The sequence below is a fragment of the Cinclus cinclus genome, chromosome Z, assembly GCF_963662255.1.
Source record: "Cinclus cinclus chromosome Z, bCinCin1.1, whole genome shotgun sequence".
Classification (NCBI taxonomy): Eukaryota; Metazoa; Chordata; class Aves; order Passeriformes; family Cinclidae; genus Cinclus; species Cinclus cinclus.
The window spans coordinates 58,710,234-58,737,034 of record NC_085084.1 but is presented as its reverse complement, the minus strand read 5'-3'; the positions used below and the strand labels follow the sequence as shown (position 1 = coordinate 58,737,034).

General features: G+C 42.1%; 1 protein-coding gene across 1 annotated transcript; it reads left to right on the top strand.

Annotated features, from left to right (window-relative positions):
• Positions 1 to 26,227, top strand: KANK1 (KN motif and ankyrin repeat domains 1). The gene is made up of 10 exons (XM_062513024.1): positions 1 to 2,655; positions 12,424 to 12,642; positions 13,521 to 13,629; positions 14,635 to 14,829; positions 16,772 to 16,859; positions 19,518 to 19,737; positions 22,406 to 22,548; positions 23,089 to 23,289; positions 25,457 to 25,555; positions 26,165 to 26,227. Exons 1-10 carry the CDS (start codon positions 429 to 431, stop codon positions 26,225 to 26,227), a joined length of 3,564 nt encoding a protein of 1,187 aa, XP_062369008.1. The 5' UTR covers positions 1 to 428.
• Positions 26,228 to 26,801: the final 574 nt, after the last annotated feature.

Here is a 26,801-nt window from a genome sequence, read left to right as displayed (position 1 = left end):
AAAAAGAGGAAGTTACTATAAATGGAGAAGATGAAAAAGAACGGAAAGATCCCTATTTTGTGGAAACACCTTATGGATACCAGCTAGACTTGGATTTTCTGAAGTACGTGGATGATATACAAAAGGGGAATACCATTAAGAAACTAAATATACGAAAGAGGAAGAAAGCTGCACCAGCCTTGGTGGGTACCAGGAACTCTGGTGGCCAGTGCAGTGGCTGGACCTCCACAGAGTCTCTCTCTTCATCAAACAGTGATGAGAACAAGCAGTCTTTGGCAACAAGGAGTCAAGTAACCTTGTCCGTCCCTGCAAAACCCTCGGTTTCCTTTGAAGTATCTCCTACTTACTTAACTGTTCCAGAGATTAAACAGCTGCCGCCTCCCTCCCCTCAGCCTCCTCGGCACAACCTCCTTGTAACAAAAACCCTCATGGAAACAAGGAGGCGACTGGAGCAGGAGAGGATGATGCAGGTCACACCTGGAGATGTCCGCAGGCCTCGACTCTCCAGCTTTGGAGGCATGGGCTCCACGAGCTCTCTCCCCTCTTTTGTGGGATCCAGTGGGTACAGTCACGTGTCTCAGCACCTGCAGAACGGGTATCAGGGGAACGGTGACTATGGTGCCTGTTTCAGCTCCTCGTTGGGCAGTTCCATTCGTCACAGCCCCATGAGCTCAGGAATATCCACACCGGTCACCAATGTGAGCCCGGTGCATCTGCAGCACATCAGGGAGCAAATGGCAGTTGCCCTCAAGCGTCTCAAGGAGCTTGAGGAGCAAGTCAAGACTATTCCTGTGCTGCAGGTCAAAATTTCAGTGTTGCAGGAGGAGAAGAGGCACATGATGGCTGAACTCAAAAACCACAGGAAAGCCACTCAAAATGACACATACGGTTTTAGAAAGCGATCCTATAGTGCAGGAAATGCCGAGCAGTGGGAACACATGTCTCAGGTGAGAAGAGGTGGAGAACTGTATATAGACTGTGAGGAAGAGATGGAGAGTATGGAGCAGAGCTCTCAGAGGATAGAGGAGTTCAGGGCGCTGACTGCTGAGATGCAAGCCTTGGAGAAAAAAATCCAAGATAGTAACTATGAAAGTCCAGCAAATCTTCGGGTGAACAGAGAAAGCCTGACAAAAGAAGCCCGATCTGTTGCTGTGGGTGCTGATGAGAACATGAACGATGTTGTTATATACAACAAATCTGCGAGGCAACACAAAGAAGTAGCTGTGGGAACAGAGAAAGAAATGAGGGAGTGTGGAGTTGGGGTGACAGAGGCCATGCTTGGATTGTCTACAGAGGCTGAGAAAGAGATAGAGCTTCAGCAGCAGACCATTGAAGCCCTTAAGGAGAAGATTTACAGACTAGAAGTTCAGTTAAAGGAAACCACCCATGACAGGGAAATGACCAAATTAAAACAGGAGTTGCAGGCAGCTGGGTCTAGGAAAAGAGTGGATAAAGCCATGATGGCTCAGCCCCATGTTGTCAGTAGGATGGTGGAGGCTGTCATACAAACTAGAGACCAAATGGTGGGAGACCACGTGGATGTTGCTGATTCGTCAGTGGGAAACCATCTGCAGACAAGCAGCATCGGCACCTCCTGCAGACCTGCCATGCGGAGCACGGCTGCGGGCCCCGAGCTCCTGATGAACCGATGGCTGGTGAGGGAGAGGGCAGAGGTGCAAGATCAGAGCACAGGGAGGTCCATGGAGCTGCATGATAAGTCAGTGGGCACAGAGACAAGTGTTTGTGAGACAGGCATCAACACGGTGGAGCCGTCAGAGGTGCCCAGCCCTTGCCAGATAGCACAGGCACAGGTTGGAGCAGTGAGGTCTGTGGGCTGCGGGGACTGCTCGGTGGATGTGGTGGTTTGTGTGCCCAAGGAACATGTGTCCCGTGAAACAGCCACAGAGGCTGTTCCCAGGACAGAGGCAATGGTGATGGCTGTGCCTTCCACAGCTAGCCAGCAAACCAGCACTGCTTTGGAGATGGTGAGCCAGTGCACCAGCACAGAGGTGGCCTGCCTGGCAGACTGTGGGACTAACACCAGTGTGAGCAGCTGTGATAAGCAGACCAGCACGGACGGTGTGGAGCTGCGGAGTGTGGCGGTAGGGGATGGCCGGGTGAAGGACATACACGCGTCTGCTAAGACACGTTCGGTTGGAGTGGGCACTGTACTCTCTAGCCACCCTGGCTTTGAAAAGCCTTCTGCAATAAAAACCAAAGACTGTGGCATTGGACAGATAAGTGTTCATGAGAACTACCTGGTTGGTCTGAAAATGAGAAGCATTGCTTGTGGGCCCCCTCCATTGCCAGTTGTCCCAGCCAGCACCAGGAGCATAGGTGTTGGGGAAGAGTCTGTGTGCAACCCAGTCAGTAGTCAGCTGGAGAGCCCTCTGCCTCCGTCTGAGCTGAGGACAGGCTTGGATCACTACATTGAACGTGTGCAGAAGCTGCTGCAGGAACAGCAGATGCTGCTTGCTGAAAATTACAGTGAGTTGGCAGAAGCCTTTGGGGAGCCCCACTCCCAGATTGGATCTCTCAATTCACAACTCATAAGTACCCTCACCTCCATCAACTCTGTCATGAAATACGCCAGTACAGAGGAGCTGCGGAGCCTGGACCTTCAGAAGCAGTGCATGGAGAGAAGCACCCCATCAGGTAAGCCCACATCTGGTGCATTTTCCAGCTCTTTCCCAGGGCTGCAGGTTAGTTGCCTACTGGGCTCTCTATTAGTCTGAAGGCGACTGTGTAGCTCTCCCTAAGGAAGCAGAGAGTATAGTACTATTTTTGATTGTGCCCATTGGGTATTCCATCCAACCCATCGGTGGTAGCTGAAGAAGCTGAGGCGGTTTTATCTCTCCCAGTCAACCAGGCTCTGAAGGTCCTGGTGATGATAGAGCCATGGCTCTGACTGTGCAAGAGAGATGTCTAAAATTTTGGAAGGTTTAACCACTGTGCAACGTGATGAGTTAACGTTATAGCTTTAGGAGTATTTGAGGTTAATGCCCATGGGTTTGGAATTTTAAAACTTGGCATGCACATTTTTAAAAAACAAGCGTCCAGTTTGACAGATCTGAAAGTCACCTACAGTGCTGGTATCAAACTGTCTTGTTTATACAGACATTTGCCTGGATGTTGTAGTGTTTCTTGTAAGGGCACATTGCCTTTGTTCCTTGTGCTGCTCAGACAGAGAGCTGTGGGGTGCTGTCACCATTCCAGCAGGGCTGATTGCTTTTTAATAGGCAGCTCTAGAGCACTTCACAGAAACCACATCTTGGGCTTTCTCTTTTCCAGTAACTGTCATAATCCCTAGTTAAAACCTTGTGTTTGAAAGACATAATCACTGCTGGAGGTTTTGGTGACACTCAGGAAAGGCAAGAATTGTGATTTAAACACTCCTTGCCTTTTATTTATTACTTTAAAAAAGTAGACAATTAGTTTGAGGGATTTCTTTATTCCCAGGGATTGACTACTTTTTAATTTTATTTTTTTCTGTGTCTGATAGTCTAGTTTAAAGCTTGCCATTTTTTTCGTAATATCTTACGGGCGATTCCAACAACAGTTACTATTAAGTTTATGAACAGTGGCTTTCTGGAAACCGATATGAAATGCCCAGTCGTGACTGTTAGATGCTTCATTCTTGCTCCTGCCATACAGTGACTGAAACAAGAGGTGAAGGAGGTGGGAAAAACTGGTGCAAATGCATCTGTCTTGTAGATGCTGAATTGGAAAAAAGCCCCCTGAGTATGTACTATTTAATGTCAGCATAATGCTATTGGCTAATTCAAGCAGCTACATGAAGCTCTTGCAGCTTGCATACTGCCTTAAAAATTTACTTATTTTTGTTAAAATGCAGCCTGATAAATCTAATTTTTTCCATATTGATGTGCTAAATAGAACCATCCATTTAATGAGCTGAGGCAAAAAAGGTTTATGTTCCCGTAGTGAAGGAATAAGCAACATTTATTTATGTAGCAGTAAGGAAAACATAGGATATTCTGTCTGCATGCACGCAATATGATACTATATTATATATATTAGTATATTGTATATTATTTAGTATATATTACTATGTACTAAATATTCAATATTATCTTTCTTGTATGTACTTTGTATTCCAGTCTTCTTACATGTAGTGATATAATAATAGTTATAATAGTATCTAGCAGACATCAAAAGTGTCTATGAAAACAGTGAACCACAGTCATTACTAGCTGTAAATCCTTAATTCCTTTCCCAGCTTTTACTGCACGGTATCAAATGTGTAGTCAAGAGGCTTAAAAGCATTTAGATGCAGGTGGAGCAACAGATCATATTTAGTAAAAATGTTCATACTTGGATTCAGATTTCATATTCCTGATAAAATTATTCTGGAATAATCTTATTTTAACTTGTAATGCGTTTATCTTTAGCTGTGGATGGTGACTGTAAAATTTCTTTAGTTTTAGTCCCTGGTGAGGGCTGCGTGGACTGTGTAGTAAGTCAAGCTATCGTCTATAACAGTTTAGACCCACGGAGAATTGCAGTTGAAAAGAAGTCTTAAGCTTGAAATGTTACCTTATCTGTTTCTATTAATTTTGAAAATATTGCCTTTAATACATTTATCTGCTGATCCTTTCTTATGGTTTTACAGATAATGTGCTAACATACTTCTGTAGAATAATATTTTTGCTGAATGAAGCACTAACTTGAATAATTCTGTAATCACTGGAATAATAAGGCCATTCTTTTTACATGCATCAGTATTTCTTAAGAAATTTCTTAAGAAATTCTTAATTTCTTAAGCTTGTAAGCTCTTAAGTATTTTTCTTCACATTTAGTTCTCTTGGATATAGCTTTTCAGGTGTTGTGTGTGTGAACTTGGGCAGTGCCCTTTTCTCTAAGCCTGGCACCTCAGACTGATTTCTGTAAAGCTTGTATCAACACAAAAAGCGTTCAGAGCACTGAGTCTTTATTCCAGTTCAGTTCAAATAAGCAATCAAGTTGAAGCTATTGAGAGAAGCATGACTGCACAAGCCTCATTTTTCTATAGAAAAACAGGCTGAAGTGTCAGTTTCCAATTAGCATCAGTAGCGTCATCTTTAATGCTTTAGTCAAAGAGCATCTTTAAGAAGTATATCTTAGAGGCCAGTTTCTTTTAGGGCAAAAATACCTGAGCTTGCTTTGAGGTGTATGATTTGGGTACCAGTTTGCCACACTAATGGATCAGTGGTCTGTGCTGCTTCTGAGGTGGCACATCAGTCAGGTTCTCAGTTTCACAGACTTTTCTCCCTGTTATTGCTGGGGAGACAGGGTGTGCTGCAGGGGCCTCTGCTATCTCACCTTCCCTGACATAGCTTGTGGCAGGTGATGGAAACACAGGCAGGAAAGGTGGAGCCTGCTGAGTGGGACAAAGGCTGGCAGGTTTCATCTCTAGGCACCTTAGACCACTGAGATGGTCTCTGAACCAAGTCTATTAGTAATTGGTATTTCACTTATTGCTAAATAATTACCTTTCCTTCTGTAACTCCATTAGCAACTCCCATTAACGTTTACGTATGTACTGCCTCTCAGAAGCCCTAGTGACCTTAGAGAACTCAAACCCACTGGCCAGATGAGCACATTTCCACTCTGCAAAGTCATGTTAGCTGGCCTTGGCAGCCTGTGTGTCCAGCTTATCCATATGGATGTGGTCACAGACCTAGATGCCAACTGATCCATACTCTTAGATCAGACTGCATATAAGAAGCCTAAAGGGAGGTGAGTGTATTCATCTCCTCTGTTTGTTCACTAGATTTTAAAAGAATTTTCAGAGTGTTATATTTGAATGCTTGTATAATGGATTTTGCACAAACCATCCAGAAGCCTAATGTCACTTTTATGGGTTCTAATTACACGGACTTTTCACAAGTCTTTTCACAAGGTGGCTGCCTTCCAGTAGCAAGGAGTTTTCAAGAATGGTATTTAAAAACAACTGATCTGCCATTGCCCTGAAAAATTACCTGGGCATATTTGACCTGAAAAATGCATTGCTGTTTTGCCTCAGTGATCTTCAGATACCAGTTTTATTGTCACATTTTAGAACAATCCTGATTGAGTGTCCCAGTGGAAGCATTACACTATTTACCCATCATGAGGAAGGAGGCAGCTTCTTGAGTTAAAACTTCAGGGAGTGAAAGAAAATGGGAAGCATATGGTGTCAGAAAGTCTAGAGGGTAAGGAAATCTTGATGTGCCATCTGGTGGAAAATCTTCCAAGGATTTCAACTTTTAAGTTTTAACCAGAGCTGGGGAAGTGGGCTGAGGGACAATGGGAAGACCAGAAGAATGATGGTGATGTGAGAAGCCCCTGGTTCTCCAAAATTGGTGTGTAGGAGTAATGAGGTACTGTGAACATAGTTGTCTTCTTCTGTGTTGTCAGCTGTAATGCAGGAAATTGGAGGAAGCTGCTTTTCTTCACAGCCCTTGGGTTTGACCTTTCTCTTGAAGACTGTGTTTTGTTTTTTAAGTTTGACAGGTTAGTAACTTGTCTCCTGGCAGCACGGACCATGCTGTTGCAGTTGAAGACTCAGGGCTTGCTTGAGGCTCAGAAGCCTGTGCTGATGGGGCAAAGGAATGGGGTGATCCAGTAAAGCTGTGGTTGCTGCAAATCACAGTGGTTGTGCCTATGTCTAGGCAAGTGAAAGAGGTCCTCAGCTCCAGCTGCCACAGATGCATGTGGATTATGTTTCTGTACAGATGTTCTTGCTTGTATAACAAACAGGATTCATCCATCAGTCTGCTGGGAAGAAGGTGGCTGACATATATGCAGCATGTTCCACGTTCCCTGGAAGGTAATGCATGATGCAAAACAGCCATGCAGGTGGTCCCACCTAAGTGCTACATGAGTACTCTTTATTTGCATGTGTCTGGCTGGTGTTGCAGAATACAGTGCTTCCTCTGAATGTGTCATGTGGCAGGTAGTTTCTGGTAGTTGTGACAACATGGGAAGCTCAAATGGGAGTGCCTTTCAAAAATGGTACCAACTTCCATAAGCCTCTTTAAAGAGGTTTGATATACCTTCCGTGGTCATATGTTAACATAAGCTTATTACTGTTGTCATTATTAGAATTATAATTGATGCTGGTTTGGTTCAGTGGTAGCACTACATAAAGTGTTTGAATCTAAAAGCTGCTCTATCTCCTGCCTTCTGCTTCAGTTAGCAAAGAGAATAATTTGCCACAGTATAGATTATTTTTCCCTAAATTTTATTGCTGCTTAGAGAGTGTCAATCTTCAGCTTGCTAAGCTGTCTGTTAGATAGAGTCCTGGTTCTCTCCCTGTGGTGTGGCATTGGGATATAATGTTCAGGCACTGAGCTTTATTTGGAGTTCAGCTCCCATGGTAACAGGCACAGCTATGAATATTTCATAGCAAGAGATTCCCATTTTTCCAATGAAGGGTTGTCACATTTCAACAACAATAAGCATCAGCTGATAGAATCAAATCCACATGAATGAGAAAGGAAGAAGTACTCCAGGGTGACCTTCCTACTGTGCCCAGCATCATGAGATGCTTTGATCCACCACTCCTCAGGGAGATGAAGGATGGCTTTCACCAAGCTTCATACACTGTCATCTTGGAGAAGAGAGTGTTTCATAGATCAGATGATTAGCTGCTTCAAGATGTGTGATCTTTTGTGGTCAGTCATATTTAAGGAAAATAATTGGTTTCAACTTCCAGTTTCAACAAACTGGATTCACAATCTAATTTGGTGATGGGAAGCAGCTTCTCAGCACAGAGAAAATAGCTGAAGTGAGAGTGAAAATGAGATTGTTCTTGCAGTCCTCTTACTAGAGCCTTCATTATTAGGAGTGTTTTCCCTGGAGCTGAATGGTAGTTCAACATCGGTCCATGACTGGGCCCCAAGACAGTCTGCCTTCTGTCAGTTTATTGTATAAAAAGCTCGTGAGAAACTTTTTTGTTTGGAAATTTTAAATTCACTGATTTTTAACTGGTAATGGCTCAAAAGTACCTTTCATAATGGAACTGTGCTCTAGTCTTGTGAAGATACTGCATTAATCAGTTGAATGGGTTCCTATCAATTGTTGTAAATGTTTAAACATAACATATTTGCTCATTACTGCCTTTTTATGTACCTTAGTAGAATGGGTTGTTTTTTTTTTCTTCAACAGTTCTGATAAGTTGACCAAATTGAAAGTGGATTAAAATAATGTATATTTTTAAAAAGCTTTTTAGGCATGAAGATTTAAAAGCACTGGAGGAGAGTACTTGAGTTAAAATAATTTTGTAATTAACTTCTTGTTACTGTAAAGAAAACTTGCAGTGTGAAAGAGAAGTATTTCCTTGCTATATATGCTCCAGACAGTTATTTGTGCACTGTCTTTAGTGGGGAATGTGTAGCTTGTATCACGGACCATTATAAACATATTGTGCAAATAAATGCTTGCACTGACCAAAAGGTTAAAAATAAAATCTTTATGCAGCTACCACATAGTAAGCTTGTGCGCTTTTTTAAGCTAGAAGCCTGTGATGTTCCAGCCAGAGAGTTAGGGTCTTATCCTGATACTGTTTAATCCCCCAGTCTTGTTTGCCCTTCTCTTGATTTCCAATGGAATAAAAGTATTGTCAAGCTAAATTGTTTTTATGTTAATACTTAGGTTTGCTTCCATCAAACTAAATGGAGATTTTCAAAAGCTGGTGAAAGCCAGACTTTTGTTCCCATGAGTTCATCATAAATTCAAAAGAATCTATTGAGTTCCCTGAAGCAGCTAACAGCATGACTACTTGTGCTGTCATAAATGTGAGGGAAGATCTGCAGTTAGGAAGGAAAATTGCATGCTAATAACAGTAGACAGGTAGTATAGATGCCAGAAATGGCATGGGTAATCTGTTGCTTCTCTGTAGCAGTTTTGCTGTCATGCTGGTTTAAATTGGTGAGATTTTCAAAAGAGGCACAAGTGATTTATGAGAGGAGATTTCTTCTAAAAAATAAAAAATAGGTGTTCTTGATCCTTCAAACCACTGGAACTAAACCCCTGAAGATGCTTGAATCACTTGTTTCCCTCTGAAACTGATGAGAGCAGCTTTCTGCAAAAGTGTTTACATACAGTTGAAGCTAGCAAGTTTTGTTGGGTTTTTTTTTTTGGAGTGTCATACTTTGCCTCTTAATTACTCCTGAACTTTTCCAGAATCCTCTACTATGTTGCAAAATGTCTAAGAAGTTCTTGACATCTCCCTGCTGTAGTTTGCTATTCTATATCAGTACTTAGAAACTTATGTCATGTTTGCAGTATTTGCCTGGAACATTAAGCTAAGGAATATCATCAGGGCAAGTCTGCCTGAGAGTCTCTGTCTGGAGGCAGTGTGTGACTAAGTATTGACCTATTGGCAGATTTGCTGTCAGTGTTGTGCGCCACGACCTGGAGAAGGATTCTGCTCAAGCATATTTGAGATGTCTGTGAAGTGAGGGGAAGAGTTTGTGTTAAGATCTGTGTAGATTGGTGGTGATCTTCAGCCAGGGTTTCATTCCCACACTGGAGAGGTGTGTGTTGCCGCCAGCCCTAAGAGTGGCCCTTCAATTTTGTTGGAGGAAGAAGGAATTCATTTTGTTTGGCTTTTTGGTTTGTGCAGCAGTAAATTAATTTAAATTAGTAAATCATTGTCTGTTTTTCTCAGTGGTTGGACTCAGTGTTTCTCAGTCTTGGACTCCAGGTTTATGATTGCTGTCTTGAAAAGGGGAAGGCCTGGGAGCTGATATTAAGTGATAATTAACAGCTTGCAGCATTAATACTAAGGTGGACCCAAAGCTCTCTTTCCCTCATCATTGCATAGTGTGCATACAATAAGTGTAGACATCTAAGAGCTTTGCAGGGAGAATGAGTGCACTGACCAGTTTGCCTAATGCACATTTATTGTCTCCTTGCCCTCAAGTCTTAATGTCATCCTCTTTTGTCAGGTGCGGGGGGCCAGCTAAGCAGAACCCTTTTCTTCTTCATTGGAAGGCATGGACATCATGCCCTAGATCCTGAATTCATTGTGCTGCTTCTCAGCCAATGGTGCATGTACCAGAAGAGGGAACCTACTGAAATCATGTTGCATTGGTGGCAGGTTCAGAAGTCTACTACTGTCCTCCTTTCTGTCTGTCCTGCCCTGCAGCTCCCTCCCTGCCTGCCCCAGGGCAGGAGGGGGACACCTGGGGAAATTCATGCTTAGGCTTTGGGGGGATGACAGGAGTCCACCAGGTGCTGCTGTTGGTTCACCTCAGGCTGGAGCCCCACTTTGGCCTGCCAGAGTCCTGCCTTCAGCTCTGGCATGCACAAGCCCACCTGTGCCTCCAGACACACCATGGTTGTCACAGCTGCTTTTGTAGGAGAGCTGTAATATCTGGCAGAGGATGCAGACACAAACCAGGGCATCTTTGGAATCTTTGCATATGCCTGGATGCTTCAGAGCAGGTTCCCTTTACGCCTTCCCATGTCCTCAGAGGCCAGTCTGGAGCAGAAGGGGCGACCTGGTAAAACCAGCCTAGGCAGCCACCACCAGCTGCAGCTGGAAGTGATTACTGTGCTTGATGCTCTTTAATTGTACCTGTCACAGCTCCAAGCAAGCAAAGAGCCAGTTCCTTGATTTTCAGCTAAGGGAGTTTAAAAAATCATTGGTTTTGGCTTAGTGTTCTTCCACCTTGGCAGCCCTCTTCTCCTGAGCTGTTGGATGAGGGATAATGCTTGGTGTTGGGAAGAGACCTGACCAAAATCAGTCAGTGCTGCAAAGTGGGGAGTGATGGGGGAGCAAAGGGCAGGATTTCCCTCTTGCTTTTCATGGATGTCCAAATGCTCAGACATGTCTCCAGAAGGGTTGCTCCTACACAGTGGGCCTGGGAAGCTGCGCCTTCTTACACACACACACACACACACACACACACACACACACACACACCCACACCAGAAAGAAAAAGCCTTTGTGCTGTGCTTGTAGTGACACGACTGTCGATACCTTGCTGCATGCCTTTCCTGCAGGCAGCTTTGCCTGTATGTTGGAGAAGCTATAAGCCATGGTGGAACTGGGCAATAGGCTTCACTGCTGGAGAAGGATGCTTTGGAAAATGCATGCAGTGTGAGACCTGGTTGGAAACTCAGGGACTTGGGTGGGAATGGGAGCAAAAAGGAGAAAGCTGCTGGGAAGTGACAGTGTTTGGAAAAATCAGCTTAGTTATGTCCTGTTGTAGGAAAAATTTACTGAGGTGAAGTAGCAAGGGGAAAAGGTAGTGTAACAAGAACAGCTTGCTAGACAGAGATGTAGCTGTGTGTCTAAAAATTAATGTTTGGAATTTGCTTTACTAGTGTATTAGCACTCTGTGCAGTGCCACTCATATTTGAATGAGAAGGCTATACCTTAATTCTTGATAAATACAAAGGCAAAAAATAATATGGAGACATGCATCATGAAGCAAGAAAACAGTGGAAAAAAAAGTGATAATGTTTGAAGCAAGCTTAAAGCAAGTTCAGGTGTTTTTTCCCTTGAATGCTAACAAGATCACTTAGGGAGGCATATGTGTGCAAAACACACTCTGTGTTCCACAGACAAAAGCATTTGTGCAGATTTGTAGAGAAGTTGTAATAGCACAGCTGGAGTGACTCCAGGAGAAACTGTAAAAGTCTGTGCATAATTAGCACTGCCTTTTGAATACACAGCAGGAAAAAATGAGTGAACGCCAGCAAATCAGTGAGGGGAAAAAAGTATAACCCAAACATTTGGAATTTGGTCTAAATACAACTACTAGCTCGCTACAATCCTGACCAAAAACAAAACAAAACCAAAAAAAAAAAAAAAAATGAAAGAGAAGGAAAGAGGAAACAAATGTAGTGTGTGGGAGTTCATTGCAGTTGTCTCAGTAACTGGGCAAAGCACATAGCTTTCAGAATTAGTTTGAGTACTGAAAATAAATAAAAGGAAAAATTCCTGAAAATTTTCTGCTTTCATGGAAAATGACATATCTTAAAAAACAAGTGCAATAAAAAGGTTACTGTTCTTGCAGAAAAAACCTTCAGAGCCTGTGAACGTGCTGTGCTCTTCAGGTGTGTCATTGAAGAGTAGCTGAGTGAGCCCACCCTGACTAGGATTGCAGGAGCTGAGGTCATTGCTCACACTGAAAGAGAAGGAGAAAGAAGGACCATTCCTTTCATGCATTTTAAAGCGAAAATCTTTATAGCTTGTTATTGCATTGTACGTCTTTACCAAAAGAAAAACTCATGGCCATTTTTTTGCATTTTCTGAAAAAGATCACAGTCTTTTTCCTATTAGGTCCTCTGAAAAGAGTATTTCAAAGGACAAGCTTTGCCCTTTTTTTCCCAGTTTGTTTTTTTTTTTTTTTTCCCCTGTGGAAAAAATATTTCCTGTGGAATATTTTGGTTTGACTTCTCCATGATGCCTACTGTCTTCTTTGGCAGGTGCTACTTTGGAGTACATCCCTCATGGCCAGCTTGCAAACACCCACTTAACTTCAAATTTGCGATCGCTGAAGTTGGAGCAGGACACTGTGCCCACTCAGGAGGAGAGGAAGACCCCCCTGGTGGAAGCTGCTCGGGGAAGGAAGTCTTTTTCTTCTCAGGATAAAGCTCTCACTCCAATTAACCTGACAGATGACCAGCTTGCCTCAGGTCTCTATGGTAATAACTGACCAACATTCAACTTTCATCATGCTGGTGGAGTCTGAATATGAAATACAGTTTAAGAAAGTTTTCAATATTCTCAAAAATGCGAAATGCAGGAAAATATGCAGCTGAGGGTAAAGTCACAGTGTGACACAGTGTGTCTACAGGCAGTGGTTAGATTTTAAATGGCAGATTGTAGTATATGAGTGAAATGCCATTTAGTGTCTTCCTAAGAAAAATCTACTGAAAGATAGAGGGTTAATGATGACATTTTAAAATGCTTAGACTTTTATATATGTTTTACCTGTCCTTAGCATAGAGATTGCTTTAAAAAAAAAGTTGTTTCAATGAATACTAAATCTAGAACACCATCCTTGACTGAACCTACCTACCCTGTTGAATAGTTGTATCATAGATGCTGTATGTATTGTTAAATATGCTGTCCATATTAATGTGTTCATTTTGGCAAGGAGCTGCTGCTCTCTGACACAAAGAATTGAGATTTTGTTAACCGAATAACCTGTTTCAGTGTTAAAAGTTTTTCACAAATAGCAAAGAAAATCGAAAAGCCCATGTCTTTCCTTAAAGTTTTCTAAAGCAGCATGAAGGTTAGCAGTATATTGTAAGCTGGAAATGTTAGGTTTAACTGAGTAACTAACTAACTTAACTTTTTAATTAAGAGAGCAGATTTTGAAGCTGCTGTTGTGTGTTTCTGATGTGCATGTCAAACCATGACTGTATGTATATTAGAAAACTCAGATTCAGGTAGTAAATTACACAGAGAGCTGTTGAAAAATAGAGAGTTGTTCTGAAAAATCAGCTATAATGCTGCTGCATTCAAAGCTGGCCACGGATTTACACTGATATGTCTGCTTTGTCCCCCTTTCTAAAAGTATGTACGAATAATGAGAACACACTAAAATCTATCATGAAGAAAAGAGATGGGAAGAAGGATTTGAGCAACACCAAGAAGAACCTTCAGTTTGTTGGCATTAATGGCGGGTAAGAGACCTGTCTCCAAAACATCTGTTACTGCAGCACTTTTCACAGTGGGAAGAAGAGAAAAAACCCAGGAACATATGCATAGGTTTGGCCTGTCCTTCAGGGTGAGGTGCAACCACTGAGTGTAAGAATCAGAAGGAAGAATTGAACAGCTGAGCTGCTCTTAATCCTCTTGTATATATGGCATCATGTATATATGGCATCAGTCTCAAGTACCTGTACATTAGATTGCTGCCAGATTTACCACAGGAAAATGAAGCAACCTCAGACAGCCATAGGGACATTTCTCAGGCAATGCTTTAGTAAGGAAAACTTGTATATATCTTTGGTAGCTGACAAGCCCAGCATTATACTATTAAACAATACAGCAAGCGATGCCATTGTTGCCCTGGAATTAATTTTTCAGACTTTGTGTTAAATATATACAGAGACCATCCTATACAAATACAGAACACAGTGGGAAAAATTGTCTTCTTTTAAAATGTTACTTGACCTTGCAGAATGTTGCAGAGACCTTTAAAACAGTTTAATCAAATTGTTTTTATATAGCTTTTCTAGCCCTTTCCTCACATTAATTTTTCTTTAGTACAAATGCTTTGTGCAGTATATACCCTAAATATCTCATCTGATTTCCTACATATTAGTTAAATGTATCATTACATATAGTGAGGGGAAGTTATAGGTTTGTTGGCTTCTCTGCTTATATCTGCCTAGTAAGGCAATACAATTTACACTGAACAACGTAATTTCGTTTTAGGAATAAGGCAAGGTCTGACAAAATGTTAAGACCTACATTTACAAGAGACTGTTGTTCTTTCATTATACACTGTATGCACAGTACTGACAGTATCACTGAGTTCAGTGGGTGGAAGAGGTCTCTGAGGTAAAAAACAGAGGACAGTGTTTCTGCAGGACATTTTTCCGCTTGCACCAGTGCAAGCAGGTACTGACTGCTGCTGAGTGGCACTGAGCAGGCACCTCTGCCCCTTCCCGTTCTCCTCGCAGGTATGAGACCACATCCAGCGATGACTCCAGCTCCGAGGAGAGCTCCTCCTCAGATTCAGAGGAGGAGTGTGAGAGCCACGAGTACCCCTGCAACCAGCAGCCCACCCCCCACACCGCGGAGGTCTGCGCCGTGGGGGCAGAGAAGGATCGTCCCCTCCCAGAGAGTGAGGCTGAGGAGGTGGAAATCAGAGAGAGGTAGGCTGCCCACCCTCTGCAGAATGTGCCTCTGAGGAGGTCACCTCTGCCTCATGTCATGGGGCAAGCTGTGTGGGCTGTGCTTGTGGCTGTGCATCAGCCCCAGCATTGGCCAGCTGCTGCCCACTTCCCTTCTCCTCAGGTGGGTAGCCAGAGGCAGTTGCATGGCAAAATAACTGTGTATGAGCAGGAAGAACATGTCAGAGGGCATCTATCCTTTCCAGCAGCTGACCTCATTGACTTTAAATGATTCATTAACAGCAAGACCTTGGTGGCTCCCCCAGCAGAGGCTCTCTCAGGTCACAACTGGCACTTTCTTGGGAGCAGGCAATGCCTTGTTAACATCCTGGTCTGTGAAACAGTCAGTAAGCAAACAAATTAATCTTGAGCTGTGCACACCAGGTCAGCAGCCTGCTGTGAGTGCATCTTGCATTTGCACCTTCCACAGCATCTCAGGCATGGCATGGTAAGATGATGGGGTACAGCACTGAGGACACTGTCCACGCTGAGACCATGTGCTTCATACCTACTGTATGAGATTGTATACTGTAACACATTTTCAAGGCTTCCATCATACACTTGTTCAACATGTCATGTTTTAGGGTACTTTTCAAATTGCTGTATAAGGTAGGATTTCACAGACAAGGCTCTGCTTTTCTGGCATATGGAAAGCAGTAGAGTGGTCAATTTTTCCTTCTTTAGCAAATGGCAAAAGGAAGTATAAACTGAGACAGTGTAAGGATGTCTTACAGATATCCAGGTTTGCCAGTGTGCTAATTGGGAAAATTATGTAGGTTTAACATCAAAAAAGTTTAATGTCGTGTTCCACTGGAGATGTAGCTCAGCATCAAGTTATCTGTAATTGTCAGCTGTTAAATAAAAGAGATGCAGAAATTAATAATTAAGAGCTTGTAGGTCCTGGAGATGTGTGTTTGGAAGAGCCCTATGTTTACTTTATACAGTACTGTAGGATAGCCTGTTGTATTACGGGTGGCATAAGAAGATGGGCAGTCTCTCAAGAGAGCTCTCTAATTTATATTTACAGTAGCAAGGAGTGATTGGGAAGAAGAGCAGCAGAGCAGCTTAGATAGCCACGTGTACTTAAGGAGTATGTCCTTTGCAAGCTGACTGCCCTGGTGATGCTCTCTGAGGGGAAGAGTCTGGGCACATGGCCAAGTACAGCCATGGTCCATGCAATGGTGGAGAATTTCATTGCTCTGTCAGCACTAGCAGCTGGCTTATAATCCATGAGTGCTAAAATGCCCATTTTACACATGAGTGTGTTAGCTTCTCTGCTTTTTGGAGAATTTTCTGGGAAAATTGCCATTATCCTCTGTGCAGGTTGTAGGCAAAGGTGGTTGGCCACAGCTTGGTAAGACATGTGGCACAGGCTTTGACCTTATTTTTGGCCTACTGTAAGTTTTGGTATTTGTAATCACAAGGGAGTAGAGGTGTAAAAGTTAAAGAGGACTGGAGAAAGAGTAAATTTCCAGAGTGTATGGGATGAGAAAAGCTAGTTCCAGTGAATGGGAGCTGGCAGGGAGGCACCTCTTGAGCTGTTTCCCACTGCTTAATTCTGTTTCCATCACAACTATTGGCGTTTCTCCTTGTCAGTCAAGTAATCAAAGCACATAGCATATATTGTGTGCTCTGCAGTCGTACAGCAGTAGGTGAGAATTTTCACTAGAAGAGTTGCCAAGTCTTAGAGCACAAAAGTGATGTTTCCCACTCTCCGTTCTTGTTGCTCTTCCCACACCCATCTCCATTCAGTGTGGAGGGAGTGTCTGTGAGAAGAGCTGCCAGAGTGGCTTCTGCACAATAGGAACAGATGGCTTGCCTGGAAACTTTAGTTCCCAGAGAACTTTCAGAAAAACAAGTGTTTCTGTACTGCAATGCCAAGATAAAAATTCAAAGTTTTACTGTATTTTGCTGTCTCCCTCAGGTACGAGCTAAGTGAAAAGATGCTTTCTGCCTGTAACCTGCTGAGAAACAACGTTGATGACCCCAAGGCATTAAACAACAAAGATGTGGTAAGTAATACAGGTGAAAATTCTCTCTTGAGATGAAATAGAAAAACTTCAGGAAGAGGCACCTTCTGGTTTTACAGGACCAGCACTGCAGTGGCTGGCAGAAGAGGATTTCATCTTTCCTGCAAGAGTCACAAAGCTTTATCAGGAAACTTTCATCCAAGAGAATATACCTGTGCTTTGTGTGCTTCAGTGTTGTTGTCCCAAGGCGCACACATAAAAACAGCAACATGAAAGCACAGTTTCAACACACCTGTGCATTCCTGTGTTATTTCTGGGTGTTTTTGGTACAGCACTGCTGTGGGCAGCTCTCAGGGCTCACGTTAGAAGGTTGCAGTGGGCGAAGAGCCTGTTGCTTCCTATGAAGAAACCTCATAGTCTATTCTGAAGCACTAGGTGATCTGCCTTCTTCTAAGCACAGGGATGCTGTTTTCTTGTTTAGTGCACTGGTGGTTTTTATCAGTGCTGCAGAGAGTAAGGAGGATTCATTGTTAATACTTAAGAAATACTCAGGTCTCAAGAAATAAAGTATTTGGAAATGCTTCACATAGGGATTGTCTGTGCTACTCTGTGAGGGCAGTCTGCAAGTAAAGGAGCACTCAGTGATAAGAAATTGAATTTCGCATTTGTTACCCTTGTGCAGTGATAAAAAGTTCAACAATTCAGTGTCATTCTCCTCTACTACAGAGCATCTGCAGCTTCTTAAAGACAATAGTGTTGTCTTTATGACACAGTAATACTGTCTCTGTAATACTCTGTCCAGTTCTGACATCTGTGGTCCTGGGAATGTTTTGAAAGGTTGTTTCAGTCAGTTGTGACACATAGTTTTTAATTCTGCATTTGTCCTTCAGGAGCAGTTTGGACATACAAACAAATGCTTTAGGCCCTCTTGGAGTTGAAAGTGTCAAAAATGGCAAAACCAGACAATGATCTCTGCCTTGGAAGTGTAATTTGTGATTCATAATTCTTGTTCCTGAAGTGTTTTCCTGCACAAGCAGTGCTTTGTAGGTGGAAGATGCAGACTAATCAGTCCTCTGTCTGCTGATAAAGAAGTCTTGTCCAAACAGGTTAAATGTCAGTATAGCTAAGGATCTGTATTAGTTGTCCCAAGCTCTTCCAGCAGCTCTTGTAGCTGCAGTTTACACAGAAGAGCTGTGGACTGCACCTTTTTGAATGTGATGGATTAATTGAATTTAAATTCGGATTGAATTTTAAAAGTGTGTTGTTTGTTTATTAATGTGTGTGATACTAAAAATAGTTTCCTAGTGGTACTTTGAATTCAGTACTGCCTGAAGTAAGTTAAAAAAAATTGTGTCAGTTTATGGCCACCTTTGCATTTCAGCTCTATGTTCACAGAATACATACATCGCATTGTAGTACCACTGGTGTAAAATATTCTGTTGATATGTTTACATAGTATAGATATATAGGTAGCACTGGTGTGTGTAGAATATTTTCTCTTTACCAGATGCAGACAACTTTTAGAGCTACTGGTGTGTTTTCCCCAGAAGCTAGATAAAGCTTTTGAGTGTCTTCTCTGCAAAATTGCCCTTGAATTTACTGGCCACCTTGCAGGTGAGGGTTTATGGGGAAGATATGGTGATCCTTCCAGGCTAGAGAAAGTGTCTCAAAGTCAGAGCTAGTGGTGGCTGTGGAAGCCTTCTTGGCTCACAGTGGGATCTGCTCTACCTACCTTGTCACAACAGACAAGACACCTGGCCTGATGTTCCTACTCCTCCACTCTCAGTCCATACCCATGGGAAAGTGTATCCTGAATGTGTGGTCTTCTCATTGCAGCTAAAATTTATTACTACAGCCAGACAGCCTTCAGGTGAAAAGCAGGTTCTTCCTTGTTTTCCTTTTTTCTGCAACAAATATTACACCGTTTCTTTCCCCAGTGGTTCTTCTCAGCAGAGCATCTCCAGTCCTTCCTGTCTGTCTAGTAGGTCAGATTTCCTTGACTTCTGTTCATTCTTTCTGCAACTTTGAAAGAGTTTCAACCAAATATTTTGTGTCATTCAGTGATCAGACCGGACAAAGTAGTCCATGTGTTGTCTTCACAGTACTAGGCAGAAAGAAGGGACTGCATCACATGCCATGCAAGCTAGAAATCTGTTTATTCATCCCAAAACAGTATTTACCTTTTACATTGCAGTGTGATGTTGGGTTCAGTTTGTAATCATCTGTAATGCTCAGCTCTTCTTCAGAACTGCTGTCTAGCCAGTTCTCATATACTTTGTGCATTTGATAATTTGTGCCTCGGAACTGGGCCTAACTCACTTAGCATGATGTTGTTTTAGGTCTGGTGAGAAAGTCTTGAGTTAATCAGTCATTTATAAATGTAATTAAGTATTTGATGGAAATCATATGCAAGTCTTTTTCTCTGTTCACCAGCATTTCATAACTGGATTAATTCTGGGATTATCCTAAAATTCTGTGTCCTCAGAGGTGAAAATCAGGTGAAGTGAGAGGAAGTAAACAGTGTTTTAAAGCAGGCTTTGGTCAGAGGGGAAGCTTCAGTCTCTACATCTTGTTTGCAAGCTGAATACTTTCTTCCCACATTGGACCAAAAAAGACTTGACCTGCATTGCTGACTTACAAGATGGAAAATCCTTTAAATAGATTGTCCATATATAAATTTTTCTGTCTTGGTTTCGGCAGAGGTTTTGTTTAAATACCATCCAGCATGAATGGTTTCGTGTCTCGAGTCAGAAGTCAGCTGTCCCTGAAATGGTTGGAGACTACATAACTGCTTTTGAAGAGATCTCTCCCGCTGTCCTCAGACATATCATCAACATGGCAGATGGAAATGGAAACACAGCTCTGCATTACAGTGTCTCACATTCTAACTTTGAAATTGTAAAGCTTCTTCTGGATGCAAGTAAGTTTGCTTTATTTTTTTAAAATTATTCTTGGTTTTGCAGTTCTTGTGGGTGAAATTCTTGATGGACTAGAGGCCAAGTTTGGTCTTCTTCCAGCAGGTGTTCTAACTGTTAACAGTTGGCTCACTTAGGTTGTCTGGAATCTTTGGTTCTAGTACTAGCTTTGGAGGTGATGCTACTTGAACGAGTTGAAAAAACACTTAAGTAAATTATATACAGAGTTGAGATAGATAGCTAGATTCCTGACTATTGGATTGTAGTCCCAAGTTCAGCAGCACCAGTCTCCAGCAGTTTTCTCTGGAGGCAGCACAGCTGCTGCTCAGCACTCTGTAGGGTGTTGATGGAAGAAGATGCATTGAGGTATAAATACTATTTTAAACATGCAAACTAGTCTAGCTTTGTCTAGAGCAGTGCAGAACTTTCTTCTGGCCACCACATTGAGTCATCTATGCTGCTTTCCTGAGAAACTGGAGCAATGTGGCATTCTGTCACACAGACCATTTTCCTAGTCCATAAGCAATCTGATGCAGCTTCATGTGGTTGCTTTTGTTGCTTACTTTTCTTTATCCTCTTGCACATGTGCAGAAAGGGTAGTGGCAAAGGGGAGACTCTGGAGTATCTGCTCCCCACATTCAGTGTGTCGGGTGGCATCCAGCAGAAGGCATCACACACTGGAATTGGTCCCAGGCTGGATGTTTAATCTGTTTAATCCTAGTTTTGCTCCCTGAGTGAAGTTTATTTCTCTAAACTAGTTAAAAAACCTGTCACAGTTGGTTGTGAAAGCTTAACTAGGTCAATGACATGTCTGGAGTATAAGCCGAGCAAATATTCATAAATCCAGAAGGGTAGCATCAGATAAACAAGGATATGAATGATACAAATCTCAGCTTTGATAACCTAGCACATGTGTCACATATGCAGAGACTTCCTCAAGAGGAAAGTGAGCCCTTTGAAATCTCTGGTCCTTTTGAAGGCAGTCTGTGTTTGGGAAGAGTGAGTCACAGCAGGGGAATGCAGGGAATGTCAGGAGCGTGGTGAAATGGGGCATGCTGGCTCTGCTGCACAGTGTGGTGGGAGGGAGCTGCCCCTCTGCTTCCCTAGGTGTCTCAGAGCAGCAGGAACATGCTCATCTCTTGCTGGAAGTCAGGACTCCTGCAGGTTATGGCAGCTAGTGCATGCCTATGAGCACCAGGGTTTTAACTGTAAAATGTAACAGTCATGACTAGTCCCAGATAATTCTCTCTGCAGGAGAACACTGCACTTGGAAAATGTTTGCAGATTGGCAGATTCCTTCAGGTTTCAACAGTCTTCCTCTGGACTGTGTCTGAATGGTCACTATGGTCAGCTTTGCAGTGTGGTTATATCACAGGTAGATTCTTACACCAGTAACTCTGTGTCTGTGTTCGGTGAGAAGAGTGGACTAGATGAGATGAGAGAATCCTCCATAGCATGAAGCAGAGTCACCACAAGGACAAATAGGAGAAAAGTTTCCCTCATTAGCCATGTAGAAAGGGAGCTGAATGTGACCTCAGAAAACACACTCTGCTGAAGTCGTCTAGTCAGAATAGGAGCACACTACTTCTGAAAGTTGTTCATTACTCAGGATGTAATGCATGTAGCAGAGTTTTGTGTTCTCGGGCTTCAGTGGTGCCACAGAAGTGATGTCTGGAAGTAGTATTGCTCTACTGGTTATAAGGTATCACTGATGTGTATTTAACATGCAAAAAATTTGCAATATCTTACATCTGCACTTGCATTACTTACAAAATGTCCTTTTGACTGAATTAAAAAAAAAAGATCCTTTGGCCATAAGTCTGAAGAATTACCTCAGCCATTTTTGCTTGTTAAGATATCTGTGGTGCAATTTAACCTCTAGTCTACAGATAATGTTTATGTAAATCTGAGTCCCTGCTTTCCAGTACAATGAGAATACTGAAAACCCTGCTGCCCAATAAATGAATAAGAACTGCTGAATTTCTGCAGAATTTTTGGAACAAAGACAGGCTGGAGGCAAGGTTTGAACAAAAAGGAGAAATCTTGTTGCTTGCTGGCACTGGTCAGAGGACTTGTCTGTATTTGTTCCCAGAGCAGTTTTGTTTGTAGTCAAATACACTGTAGAACTGGCAGCAGTCTTTAATTTAAAAGGGTGGTTTTTTCGGCAGCTCCAAAACACGTTGAAGTACACTTGCAGATTTTTAAAAGTAACAACCAATTGCAGGAAAATGTTTGTGCTATACAGAAATATCTTTTCCACTGACCATGCTGCTGGATCACTTTAATTCTGCAGTATGGATGCCTTTGGGAGAAGAGCTTAAGGACTCTCCTGACAGTGTTTCTGAATATCATGCTAAATTTCAGATCACTTGCTTTTACAAAAGGAAAAAATAATGCACAAATAAAACCCTAAATGATAGCATACAAATTGTCTTTATGCTCTCTCTTGTGCTGAGCACATAATACAAAAGAATTCTTTTCCTTCTGTGGCTCAAGAGCTACTCTGTTAATTTTTTTTCCTTCTCCACCTTCCCTTGAATTGCCTCCATTATGAAGGCAGTTGTTACTTTTTCTTTTTATAGGCTGCTGTACTGACAGTTTATTCAGTTGATTAGCACAATTACTGCTTTTTTGGTTCTTGTTTTCTGAAGAAATTATGTCATCCCTCTGCAGATGTCTGTAATGTAAATCATCAGAACAAGGCTGGTTATACCCCCATCATGCTTGCTGCACTTGCAGCTGTGGAAGCAGAGAAGGACATGAGGATAGTGGAGGAACTGTTCAGCTGTGGGGACGTGAATGCTAAAGCCAGCCAGGTCAGTCAAACAGTTCACGAGGCACATTCTTACTGCTGTACTCCTGTGCCTTTTTATTGTACCTTCCACGCTCCCATCCCTGCTCTTACCGGTTCAAATGTTGCTCTCATTGGCTTCAATCATCTGTGGGTTTTTTATATATGTTTTTGATTGCTGTATACAAAACGGAGCTGTGCAAGAACAGTTGAGCATCAGGTCTGGACCTCTTCTAAAAATGAAGGTTGATCATTGTGTGAAAGAGCTATTACTGAATTTTGGGCAGCATTTACAAATTCTGCAGCATTTAGCTCCTTTAAAAAACCACAGATGTCTGGAAATAGATTGGATATCTTCCATTAATTTAATAAACAATTAATGTGAATGTGGGATATATGATCCATAAAAGCTATTTAAATAATGGAAATCAAAGCATTGAGAGTACTGTTTAAAATAATGATTTTTTTCTCCCCCCAGAAGAAACGCAGTGTCCAAAAAAAGTGTTCATGCTTTGTCGCTGTTTGTCTCTGTAGTTATTAGGGTTTTCCTCTTCTCTCCATGCAGGCTGGTCAGACTGCACTGATGCTAGCTGTGAGCCATGGCCGGATAGACATGGTTAAAGCTTTACTGGCCTGTGGTGCAGATGTCAATATCCAGGATGATGAGGGCTCTACGGCTCTGATGTGTGCTAGTGAGCATGGACATGTGGAGATTGTTAAGCTTCTGCTGGCTCAGCCTGGGTGTAACAGCACCCTGGAGGACAATGTGAGTTGCCTTTCAGTGCTTCTGAAATCTGCTTGGGTGAATGTCTGACTCGGAGTGCCAGAGTACCAACCACATGAATCTTCTGCTTAATTGCTAGCAAGTACTATGATTATTTGGCTAGTATTTTTACTTTTCTAACAGGCGTACCTGGTAGCAATTTCTGTGGTTAGCTGTAGGTATAAGTGGCCAGAACAGAAAAAAATATTTGTTCGCTCATACTAAAACATCTTTCCCTTTCATATTCCTTCCCCCTTTCAAAAGAGTTTTCCAGTTTTCAGTTAGGACCTTATCTGTTGATTTAGGGACTCACTGTGTTGCTTTTCTGTGCCCATGGCAAACATCAGCCCTACAGTTCTCTTGAAATTACATTCACACTGTTCCTACACCATGGCTTTTGAGACTATAGGTTCAATCTTAGTCATGAAGCTACACTGTCCTGACAATAAATGGATACAGGCTTCAGTGCCAAGTGAGACACCTTGTTTTCAGGGATCATTGCAGCCTACACTGTCAGCAGACCATTTGATCTGTAGATTTCTCAAGCTTGAAATCATTGACTTAGCTTGTTTCTTGCCACTACTATGTTCTCATTAACAACATTTCTTGCATACTTTTCCTTTCTTCCTATTAATTTACTTACTGAACACTGAAATGGAGCCTGGGTTTGGGAGTTCAGAGGGCAGTGGGTGGTTATTTGTTGAAGCTGTTGCAGAGAGGCAAGGACATAATTTCTCTTCATTCACCGACCTGCTGCAGGAGGCAGCTAGCAGTGCTAGCAGTGTGGAACATCTGGCTGGAGGAAAATATAAGAAGACCTCAGTCTAACAAACACTTTCTGGGGCAGTCTAGATTATTGCTGCTCGGATGCTGTTAGCACTATCAGATACAAAATCAATAATTACAGTCTTTATTGGGAATTATGATATTTAACTATTCCTGTGGCCAGTTTGATACTTTCCCAAGCACAGTTTGAGTGCTGCTTATTCACAGATTGGTCAGTGCTGTGGGATGGAGATTTTTAGCCTTCCCCTAGCTATTCTGAGTGTCACAATGATTCTTTTCCATTCTGCATAATCAGTAGTAAACTGAGGATCATTCTAGTAATGTGTGCTGCAGTGATTCAACACCTCTCTTTAAGAACTTGTGTTGACTGGAGAATGTTAGCTGTGCATTTGTCATGCATTATATTGCATTGTAGTAGACAGTTCTTCTAGCTCCCTGTGTGTTCAGGGTAATTTGATTTATGTATAATTGCTCCCTTTAGTCTCATAAGAAGACTTTCCATGTGGGTACTGTCCACTGCATCCCATGCTAAAAAAAGGATTTACCATTTAAATACTGGTGCCAACTGTTCCAATACCAGTGCTGCAGCAGTGGCTGAAATGTGTGCTTCATCCCTGTGAGACATTTCAAATACTGGCATTATTGTAGATACTTGTGTGTGCAAGTAAAGCACAAGCCAGGCAGTGAATCAGGCACCAAGTTCACATCACAGGTTGCCTGACATCTGTCTTCCTGGACCAAACATAGTCCAAAGGAAAAAGAGCAGATCAGTAAAAATACTCTTTCAGCCAAAGTGCTTTTTGCTTCTGGAACCCTCAACTGCTGTGGTTTTTGAAAGCAGCGGTATCTTCTGAGAAACTGAGGTGGCAGTATTTGACTAGGAAAGTCCGTTTATTTGTATTTAGACTTCCATCAAGGAGCATATGGAATTATGAGTGCAATTTCTCTTAGTGTTGATGGGAGCTATACCACAACAATTATGATTTTAACACAGCAATTATCATTATATTTGACTAGCATTTTTCCCTCCCTTATCATCTCTTCTACTTGTTACTGACATTGTAGTTTCTCTGAGACAGCCCAATCTTCTGGTCTTACAAAACACTACATGTAACATTACTGTGATAATAGTGTGCTCATTCTTCCACAGCAATAATCGAGACTCCTCATTCAGAGAAATTATGAGGCTTTGACAATTGGACTGCCTCATAAAACAGCAGTGCAAGGCTTAAAACAAAAGAAATTAAGCAAGACCTAAATTAACCTGTCTGTATGACCAGTAGGGCCTCCACTTAATAACTTCTCTGTGGGCTGATGGGGCTTTTAAGAGAGCTGTAAAAGCATACAAGCACTAATTCTCTTGTTTCTTCCTTTCTTCTCTCAGGATGGCAGCACAGCGCTTTCAATAGCCCTGGAAGCTGGACATAAGGACATAGCAGTTCTCCTCTATGCCCATGTCAACTTTTCCAAAACCCAGTCACCGGTTAGTACACAACCTCCTATAGGTTATGTTTTAGCTTGCTGCTGTTGAACATAATAGTGAAATTTAGCAAACAAGCAATTGACTCCCTGACAGTTGTACAGCACATGAAATTCTGAGGTTATTTTAAGACAGTTTCTGTGTTGTTGAGTGGAATGTACTTTTAAAAATACATGTTGACTGCAGAAGGTTGAAGCCTAGCTGAGGAATAGTTCCTGCTTCTCTTCCTAATTACCAAGGGGTACGGATAGCTGATTAGCAAGGTTCACTGATTCTGGCTAGTGTGCAGCGGTGCTGTTGTATAATTTTTATGGTACTTATTGACCTGGAAACTGAAACATAGCTGTTCTAGGTGTTTTGGCAGCTATCTACCTCTCCTGTAGCTCTGACTCACTCTCCTGACAAACTGCTGCTGAACACCTCAATGTCTAGACAGCATGTAGTTGCAGTTAGTAGGCTGTATGATAGCTGGCACTTTTCTTCCTAAAATTAAAAAGAAAAATCTGTACAATTAAAGGTAAGGAATTGAACATAGTAACTCTGAGTGTTGTATTTTCTATCTGCTGGCTGGAATAATTTCTCTTCAGTTAACTGTTCTTTCTTCTTTTTTAGGGCACTCCTAGGCTTAGCAGAAGGACATCTCCTGGTCCCACCCACAGAGCCACATTTGAGTAGTAGTGTATAAATATCTGTAAAAAATCTCTATGCCATCTTTAAGCTGCTAAATGTTACTGTTTTACTGAGACAGATACTGAATGTAATTGTCTTGTGCCTGAACTCACCAGCAAAGTGAAAGCAGAGATCTAGTGCTAATGGTAGAAAACCATAAAATTGAAGCAAGCATATAGTTAAGCGGTGCTCAGTGGAGAACCTTAGCCAGAACTGTTCTATTGCTCACATACTCATCTTTCTGTACACTGGCATAAATCCTGTTTTTATTTGTTGTAGATTATCCTTTCTTATGTTATGTGCAGGCTATGACTTCTAAAGCTATCCATGCAGGGGTGTCCCATTGGCTTTTTTTTAGTCCTTCTAAAAAAATAACTACTGTGCCTCGACTTCATCACAGTAAACTTCTCATAAATTTCATTCCAACATGATTTTCATGTTTTTAATTACTTTGAAATTCAGAAGTTGCAGTTGCTTATGTAGTCAGCTCCATGGATCTTGAGCTGGTGGGTGAGTGGGTAGGTATTGGGGATAGAGCCTCTTGTCAGGTCTGAAGTTCACTAAATAAGATGTTGCTAAT

Bases quoted from the DNA above. Each gene is read 5' to 3' on its own strand.
- KANK1 (XM_062513024.1), top strand. From the start codon at position 429: ATGGAAACAAGGAGGCGACTGGAGCAGGAGAGGATGATGCAGGTCACA. The intron at 16,860-19,517 runs GTAAGTAATACA...TGGTTTCGGCAG, and splicing joins CATTAAACAACAAAGATGTG to AGGTTTTGTTTAAATACCAT. The intron at 22,549-23,088 runs GTCAGTCAAACA...CTCTCCATGCAG, and splicing joins TGAATGCTAAAGCCAGCCAG to GCTGGTCAGACTGCACTGAT.